This window comes from Tachysurus vachellii, chromosome 8, assembly GCF_030014155.1.
Source record: "Tachysurus vachellii isolate PV-2020 chromosome 8, HZAU_Pvac_v1, whole genome shotgun sequence".
Lineage (NCBI taxonomy): Eukaryota > Metazoa > Chordata > Actinopteri > Siluriformes > Bagridae > Tachysurus > Tachysurus vachellii.
The window spans coordinates 418097-427500 of NC_083467.1; the positions used below are offsets into that span (position 1 = coordinate 418097).

At 40.1% G+C, this 9404-nt stretch overlaps 2 protein-coding genes across 2 annotated transcripts; both read left to right on the top strand.

Moving 5' to 3' along the window:
- Positions 1–911: 911 nt before the first annotated feature.
- On the top strand, positions 912–4839 carry LOC132850576 (dehydrogenase/reductase SDR family member on chromosome X-like). Its single transcript, XM_060877216.1, has 7 exons — positions 912–1135; positions 2104–2211; positions 3052–3120; positions 3425–3526; positions 3683–3887; positions 4027–4234; positions 4427–4839. The coding sequence occupies exons 1-7, from the start codon at positions 1036–1038 to the stop codon at positions 4613–4615; spliced, it is 981 nt and encodes a 326-aa protein (XP_060733199.1). The 5' UTR covers positions 912–1035; the 3' UTR covers positions 4616–4839.
- A 101-nt stretch (positions 4840–4940) lies between these two features.
- On the top strand, positions 4941–7563 carry LOC132849775 (zinc finger protein 239-like). The gene is made up of 3 exons (XM_060875632.1): positions 4941–5079; positions 5508–5695; positions 5797–7563. Exon 3 carries the CDS (start codon positions 5892–5894, stop codon positions 6714–6716), a length of 825 nt encoding a protein of 274 aa, XP_060731615.1. The 5' UTR covers positions 4941–5079; positions 5508–5695; positions 5797–5891; the 3' UTR covers positions 6717–7563.
- Positions 7564–9404: the final 1841 nt, after the last annotated feature.

A 9404-nucleotide genomic window follows, 5' to 3' on the forward strand; every position in this document is an offset into this window, starting at 1 on the left:
AATATATAAATGAAAGAGCTGCAGAAATCATTAAACAGTTTGGATTATATAACAGGATTTAGCGATTGTTTATTTTCCCACTAGGACTCAAGTGATCTATCATTATTTTATGACTGACTTTGAGATTAATAAATGAATAATTGACATGATGACAAAGTTCATCTTCAGTGATGATATTGCAATGGATTAAAACATAAAGCAGTTTATCTAAATCAGGTCTAGCAATTGGAAATGCTAATGATATCTGGGTTATTGGATAAATTAATTACAGTTGTGACATTAATGAGCCAATGCAGTAATGCAGTAATTAAAAAAAAAGGCTCCAAATGGGTTTCAATGTATTAAAGAATAACGTCATATTTTTTATCTATTTACATTTAATCTTGTGGAACAAACATTAAACAAGTTAGTTCTTTTTTACGCTTATGTTATAGCAGCTATAAACAAAAGCTTCCTCAGCATCTAGCATCTCATTTTCATCTCACTTGCAGATTAAACTAAAACTTATTGTGCCAAAATTAAAACATTCTAAATAATATGATTATTGTGTGACCCGAGGTAGTTCGGATAAGCGGTAGAAAATGAATGAATGAATGAATAAATAATATTTAGAATTAATTTGTACACAAACAGAATCAATCACATTTGGATGCACTGCTATTTACGGTAATTCCAATAAATACATGAACATCATCCTACGAACACAGTCGTGTAACCACCGGCGAACCAATCACACCGCGTTCTAATTCTAACCTGCCATTGGTGGAGCTTAACAGGACACTCTGATTGTGATTGGTTAGAGGTTGCTACGTCACTCACAGTGCATTTACAGCTCAAGGCGCTATGTTATTGTTCATCGGTTGCTGTAGGGACGTCGCGCTCACTGCCTTTCAATGTGATTGGTTAACGGTTTCTGTTGTTGCGTCACTCTGAGGTTTTGCTTCCGATTGGTCACAAACAGACCGCGCTGGCTGTAGCTCGAGCTCTGATTGGTCGGTGGTTTCTGAAGTTCATCGTGTTTACCACAGCTGAATCATGGCGATTTTAACACGAATAATCTCCGTCCTGAAGCTCTACATGGTCGGTGTGAAGCTTCTGCTTTATCAGCTCATTCACCGACCTTTTATTTCTCCAGGTTAGAATTCACTCCGTCTTGCAGTATAATGTTTGTTGTCCCAAACGGCTCTGTAAACACACAGTGCACTAGATCTGTAAACACACAGTGCACTAGATCTGTAAACACACAGTGCACTAGATCTGTAAACACACAGTGCACTAGATCTGTAAACACACAGTGCACTAGATCTGTAAACACAGTGCACTAGATCTGTAGACACACAGTGCACTAGATCTGTAAACACACAGTGCACTAGATCTGTAAACACACAGTGCACTAGATCTGTAAACACAGTGCACTAGATCTGTAAACACACAGTGCACTAGATCTGTAAATACAGTGCACTAGATCTGTAAACACACAGTGCACTAGATCTGTAAACACAGTGCACTAGATCTGTAAACACACAGTGCACTAGATCTGTAAACACAGTGCACTAGATCTGTAAACACAGTGCACTAGATCTGTAAACACAGTGCACTAGATCTGTAAACACACAGTGCACTAGATCTGTAAACACACAGTGCACTAGATCTGTAAATACAGTGCACTAGATCTGTAAACACAGTGCACTAGATCTGTAAACACAGTGCACTAGATCTGTAAACACAGTGCACTAGATGAGTAGACACAGTGCACTAGATGAGTAGACACAGTGCACTAGATCTGTAAACACAGTGCACTAGATCTGTAAACACAGTGCACTAGATCTGTAAACACAGTGCACTAGATCTGTAAACACAGTGCACTAGATCTGTAAACACACAGTGCACTAGATCTGTAGACACAGTGCACTAGATCTGTAAACACAGTGCACTAGATCTTTAAACACAGTGCACTAGATCTGTAAACACAGTGCACTAGATCTGTAAACACAGTGCACTAGATCTATAGACACACAGCTCACATTTAGTACATTATGTAGATTGATTCTAACCTATGTGGTGCACTTTAAATACGAATAATTTACATTATTATGATTATAGTTTTGCCAGAGCAGCGTGGAAAGGTTGCCATAGTTACAGGAGGAACACGTGGAATAGGATACGAGATCGTGAAGGGACTCCTAAATCTGGGAATGCGTGTTATTATAGGTAACACACAAACACACATTTACAGCATTTAGCAGATGCCCTTATCCAGAGCGACTTATATTTTATCTCTTTTTTTAATATAACTGAGCAATTGAGGGTTAAGGGCCTTGCTCAGGGGCCCAGCAGTGACAGCTTGGTGGACGTAGGAATCAAACTCACAACCTTCTGTTTGGTAACCCAACACCTTAACCACTAGGCTACCACATTCCACACACTCACACACTCAGACACAAACACACACTCTCACACACACACAAACAAACACACACGTTGATTAAAGTGTCTCTTTTTCCTTTAGCTTTTACTTTTGTGCTTGTCTGGCATGTGGACGCTTCTCTCTCTGACCTCCACCTCGTTGTCTAATAACAGGATAACTAATGGGACTCGTTAATTAGGTCGTGAATTTAATTCCCAGAAGCCAAAAATATTATGAGACAGCCTTTGGTGCTTTCGTCCACTGCTCCGATTAGGACACTAAAAATAGGAAGAGCGTTCATGCCTACTTCATTTTCTTACTAGCATGTTAGCCAATTTAAATCTCTGTCCTGATTCTCTAATCTTTTCTAACAAGACACTGTATTAGGTATTTTATTCTTGTTACCCACAATGCTCGACTACCAGCACATCAACACAACTGATTGATAAGTCATTAATTAGCGTGTGATATTTATAGCTAGCTAATCAAACGAGAAAAGCTTTTTCTTGTGTTCTAGAGTCTTAAAAATAGGGCATAAGCTGTTGAGATACCTGAGATACATTTTTGATATTAAGGTGTAACCTTGAAGTGTTGTATTTGCTGAATAAATGATTACGATTTAACTCGACTTTTTTATTCTCCAGCCTCTCATGATAAACAGCAAGGTCACCTTGCAATGGAAAGACTTCGTAAAGAAAGTAGTGAAGCTCAAGGTGGGTGTTAATGATCTGCAGTATTTGGTGTTTGGTATTATATTGTACTTCTGCAGATACTTTTTATCTTTTTTATTAGATATATTTTGTTTAAAGGATTTGTTCAGATCAGCATCAGTGATGTGAGTGTGATGAAATATGTGTATGAAATAACCCTTTTTATTAAGACATGTATTGATGTTTCTCTTGTTCATGTTCTCATGTTGTCACTGATGCCCATGTTAAAGTCATGTCTACTCGTGTCCACTCTCTCTTGCTTATATCACCAGTAATTTCACTGCCGATGTTTTTGTGTTTTATTCAGTGGACTTTGAGGTTCTGGATCTGGCCTCCCAGAAGTCTGTGCGGGAGTTTGCCAGATGGTTTAAGGAACAAAAGCTTCCCTTACACATACTTATCAACAATGGTGAGTTTAATTGCCTCATATTTCATTTCCCTGTTTTATTGACAACAATAATGTTAAAAATGTGTCTGGAGATACGGGGAGCTGAATGCTCTACTGTTTGGGAGCAGATCTGAGGTGTGAGGCGTAATCCAAAGGTCCACCATGTTACTTCCACAGCGGGTGTGATGCTGCGTCCTGAGGAGAAAACGGACGACGGTTTTGAGCTTCACTTCTCCGTTAACTACCTAGGACACTTTCTCTTGACTCGGCTTCTATTGGATGCACTGATGCATTCTGGGATGGGGGAATTTTCTAGAGTAATTAGCATTTGCTCTTCAGCTCATTACATGTCTGATAGAAACCTGCAGGATTTTCACAGCACGTAAGTGAGCATGATCTCTCCAGTGTGTATACGTGACAAAATCCTTTTATTAATTATAAAAACAAGACTGTGGTCTGGAATCTAATGATCTTAATGTTGCATGTAAGATATTTGTCTGTGGCTCTGGATTGTTTTAAAGGAAGGATTATAGCTCCCATGCCTCTTACACCCGAAGTAAGCTGGCTCAGCTGCTGTTCACCTACCACCTCCACCAGGAGCTCCAGTCCGGTGGCTACGCCGTGACGGTGAATGCTGTAGACCCAGGCGTGGTGGACACTGAGCTGTACCGCAACATGAGCTTTCTAGAAAAACTGGCACAAAAGCTCATCGCCTCTGTGCTGTTCAGGGTACGACAACATGCTGACGTGTTTCTGAGAATACATGAGATGTGATTAATTAAAAAAACATTTTTTCAACAAGCTGTTTGACACCCGAGAGAGTGAGATGAGCCAAATGATCTGATCACTAATATGGTAAAGAAACACTCTGTTTTGTGTTTGGGAAACGGCATAACTCATGAATGTTTGGTGTCTCTGCAGACCCCAGAGCAGGCAGCAGAAACAGTCGTGTACGCAGCAGCGTCTCAGGACTTTGAAGGCGTTAGCGGCTGCTATTTACACGAAGGAAAACCTGTAAAATCGTCTACAGCTTCTTATGATTCCGAGCTCCAGGCTGAACTTTGGAGAAACACCTGCAGGCTGCTACGACTCCCAGCTAGCATAAAGTAGAAGATATTATACGACCACGAGGGAACTTATTTGACTGACGATAAGTGAAGGGTTTTACTGCTGTAAGCGTGAAGGCTTGTTATTGTGTTTCTGACCAATTTTATTTACTTTTCTTTTCATCTTATTATCATCTTATTATGCTTTTTCCTTTTGTTGTGACCAGTTCTCTGTGCCGAAAGACTGTGAAAATGTAAATAACTTTATTCTGCTATAAAAATGTGCAATATTGTAATAAAAATGCATTTATTTGGATGAACACGTGATTATGATGTTTACTTCTTACCTGTTCGGTCCGGTAGGTGGCAGTAAAGCGCTATAACTGGGTCACAAGGCGAAAACGAAGGAGAAGATAAAGGGTTTATGTCAACAATTAAGCTTCGACAATTAAAAAAAAAGGAATGTATTAAATCTTTATTTTGTCTGAATGTGAGATGTTTTATCGGCTTTCTGTTTAAAAGTCTGAGGTAAGTTAAAGTCTCCTTCTGTAAGGAGTTTAGATGATTTAAGTGCACTTAAAGGGCCACAGACTACACAGTTCACAATAAATCTCTCATTATTGTCCATCTGGGGTAAAGTTAATGTTTATATGGTTTATTTAGTGCTTCACTGCTTTGGTCGTCGTCACTGTAAAGAAATTCTGCCTCTTTTCAGTGAGTCGGATCATTCAATTCAGCTCACTATTGAGAGTCGACTCTTTCAGCTCCTGAACAGATCACTGCCATTTTCTCTAAACCAAATAGAAGGTTTAGCGATATTTAGACGTGTTATTCTTGTTGTCATGGCTACAAATGTTTCGCTTTAAACGTAGATATCGTTTATACAAACAACTCAGTGGTTTAATAAGATTTCTGATTACAGTATATTAAGATTCTGTTGTGTTTGTGATCCACAGGTTTGTGTCCAAGCCTCAGAAGGAGACTCAGAGAATCTGCTGGTGAATATTCACATTACTTTTACATTTATATAACAAACAACATATAATGAGAGAGATTATATGTAATAAAAGCCCAGTGCATCCTGGGAATGATGTGAACGCTGAATGGAGAAAGTGCAAGCTGGAGAAACAAGATGCAGCAGCAGGTGAGTTTGATCTGTATATGAAAGTTGGATATGAAAGTTAATCAGTTGTTTGTTAAACTGAATTTTAAAATGTTTTATATATATTCTGTTATTCCATCCAGAAATGATTGCTGCTCTGATGTTCTGCTGCTCCTCACAGTCCGTTCCTACAGATTAAATGCATCCATAAACAATGCTATGAGAGAAAAGATTGACCATGACACCCATAGCCATCTCTTGTAGTCAGGAGATATCTTCTCTCCATCTTAATTCATCTCATGACCAAATCCAGGAAGATATTAAATGTGAGGCAAGTTTTACCCAAGAGACCGTGCTCCAGAGCCTCCAAAGCCTCCACACGAGAGAGAAGAGTCATCACTGCTCGCACTGTGGCAAGAGTTTTAATCGTCAGAGTCATCTGCTGACGCACGAGCGTGTTCACACGGGAGAGCGGCCGTATCAGTGCTCACAGTGCGGGAAGAGCTTCACTCAACGGAGCAACCTTCACCTCCACCAGCGGATTCACACCGGAGAGAAGCCACATCACTGCTCAGAGTGCGGGAAGAGTTTCACCCTCCGCAGTCACCTGCGAATGCACCACGTGGTACACACGCGAGAGCGGCCGTACCAGTGCTCGCAGTGCGGCAACAGTTTCAGCCAGCCGAATCACCTCCGCCTGCACCAGCGCATCCACACAGGAGAGAAGCCGTACCTGTGCTCTGAGTGCGGAAAGACCTTCAGTCAGCAGAGTCATCTCCGAATACACCAGCGCGTCCACACGGGAGAGAAGCCGTACCGCTGCTCACAGTGTGGCAGGAGTTTCACTCACCAGAGTCACCTCCAGCGTCACCAGCTCATCCACAGCGGCGTGAAGCCGTATCACTGTCTGCACTGCGGGAAGAGTTTCACACACGGGAGCACGTTTCAGGCACATCAGCGCATCCACACAGGGGAAAAACCCTATTACTGCTCGGGGTGTGGACGAAATTTCACTTATTTGAGTAACTTACAGAGACACAAGTGCACAAGTCAGGTAATGTGATTCGTGTAAACTTTATAGGAAGCTTTAATCATGCTAACTATTAGACTTGTGTCTCTGTAAGTTGTGAATTAGTGAATGTTTGTGTTCATCTTTATTTTCACTTTGTGTTCATGATTGTCTGCACATACGGAAATGGATTTGGTGTTAAATTATGAGTTATTATTTATACTTCGGGGAGGAATACAGACTTTTTCCCGGTCCAGTGTAAACTACTAGGATTAATCAATCCTGGTTAATTTGCTTATCAAAGCAACTGATGATAAGAATTTTACAGCCTACAAAAGTATTAAACGTAATAATGCTGTGTGTTTACGTAGTTGAGTAGTGTGTGTGTGTGTGTGTGTGTGTGTGTGTGTGTGTGTGTGTGTGTGTGTGTGTGTGTGTGTGTGTGTGTGTGTGTGTGTATTCTGACACTATCAGTGTTGTAACCATGTATTCATTTAAATAACTTAAATAACCTGTTTTTGTAAAACAACCTTGAATCAGTGTCCAGTCACCGACAGCACCAGACATCCTGGACACCGTGAACATTTCACAGTAACAGCGTCCTGATGGTATGTTGACTTTCAGTGTGAAAGTGGCTGAAAGTGGCAAAAGGTTTAATCATCAATACACTGATTAAAGTATTTATTTTAGAAGAACATTTATATGTACAAAGAATATAAATTCATGTGCATCACTTTGTTCAGTGTGTTTATTCCCTACAGGAGCGACTGGACACTTCAAGTTTATTACATACAAAGTGTAAAGAACTGTGAAATGGATTGAATGGAAAAACATTATACAATTATTATTGTACAATTATGCAATTGTTAATTGTTACAGCAATTAAAGTTGAGTGTCCAGTTTCCGTCTCCTTTACTCAGCGTCTCTAAACCACTTCCTGTGTGCTTTCTCATTTAATAAACACCAACTTATCTCTAATCCTGCATTTGGTGCCTCAGAAGCTTTTCTACTGTAAACAAGTTGTCAGTTGTCGTCCTGCTGGACAGGACGGTCCCAAGGTTTGTTTTTTGAGGAGGTCCTGAGCAGTTTGAGGCTTGTGGAAGTTATCCAGCTTGTATCTGCTGCCCAACGTCATCTCATGTAAACTTATTGATATGTAGGTTTTCTGTCACGAAATTGTGAAGAAAATTGCTGTGTGGCTTTGACTTGTGGTAGAATCCCTGTGTTCAGTCACAGGGTTACACCAGAGACCTGGAGCTCTCCTGATCAACACACAGGGTTCACTTGGTGAAGTGGACACCATCTGTGCACACCATCTGTGGACTAGTTCCCATATGAGAGCTTCCAAAGCCCATGTGTAAGAGGCTCTTGTGCAAAATGTTGTACCATCAAACCACAAGTGGAAAAATAGACAAACAGCAAACACTTGTCTGTGATCAAATGTTGCTCTCCTTCTGGCTGCATGACAGTGCATTCTAAACTCTAACTGTACACACTAGAGGGCGCAGTCGGACAACATTTCTCAAATACTCTCTCCATGCTTATAAAACCTGTAAGCAGAACCTCGTATTTAAACAAAAGGGTCAACAGTTTTGTGTAGAAATAAAACTATATGTTTTAAGATATTTGTTGACAGTTTAGATTCCGCAGATCCGGGACGTTTGCAGTCTTTGGTTTGTGACTTTTCTGGAAGCGACTGCTAAGATTAAACCCAGTTCATATGTTCACGTCTTAACAGGCTTTAATTTGGTTGGATGTTATATGTCTATAAAAGGAGAGGAAGGAAATCTCACACTCCGAGTACTTTCACGTTCTTCCCCTGTCTGACCACATCCTCTTCTGTAGTGCAGTGTGTTCAGTGTGTTCAGTGTGTTCCTGTCTCACCGCCGCTGTGGCCAAACTCACCGACACACTTAGTGTTTTTATCAAAATCCATCACACCTTCTGCTAGATCATCCCACAGTAGCCTGTTGTCATGGTAACCATGGGAAGTCTTGCTTTCTGTAGCTGTAAGTGTTAAATAACCAATAATTTGCTTACAAACTCTTGTGTAACCATGTTTTATATGATATATATATAATACACACACTGTGGTAGTATAACAGTCTACTTTAGAGGTTTGGGACATGACTTCTGTATGACACAGCAGGAGAGCTTTTGGGACATGACCTGTGCGTGTGTGTGTGTGTGTGTGTGTGTGTGTGTGTGTGTGTGACCTGTAACACTAGGTTTAACACCAGGCTATTGATAAACACGAATGTTCAGAAATCATCAATTAAACAAAAATGTTTGGCCTAAAAGTCGCCTAAATGATTCTGAGAAATAAAACTGTGAAGGACAGAAAACATCAAACAGGAGGCTGGAATGTGGTGAACTTCTGCTCCTAAAGAACCATTATGTTAATTAGTCTCTAAACACAGAGGGAAATAATCTTATTAAACAATCCACAGGCTACAGAGTTGTTCTGGTTTTTATTTACTGATAGTATAAATATTTAATGTTCATGTTTCTCACCTCAACTTTCTGTTTCATTTCCCTTTGTGTTCACTTTTAAACTCATTTCTCTTTTCCTCAGCTAATGTTAGAATGATAATGTTAACGTTATTGTCGGTAGTTAGCATGCTAGCTAACCACATTCTTTGTATGTAGCTAATAAATTGCATTTTACAAATCACAAAAGTTTTGTAAAACGTATGTACTGGGAAAAAAAAATACTTTCCCAGTTTAATAACACGCTGCTCC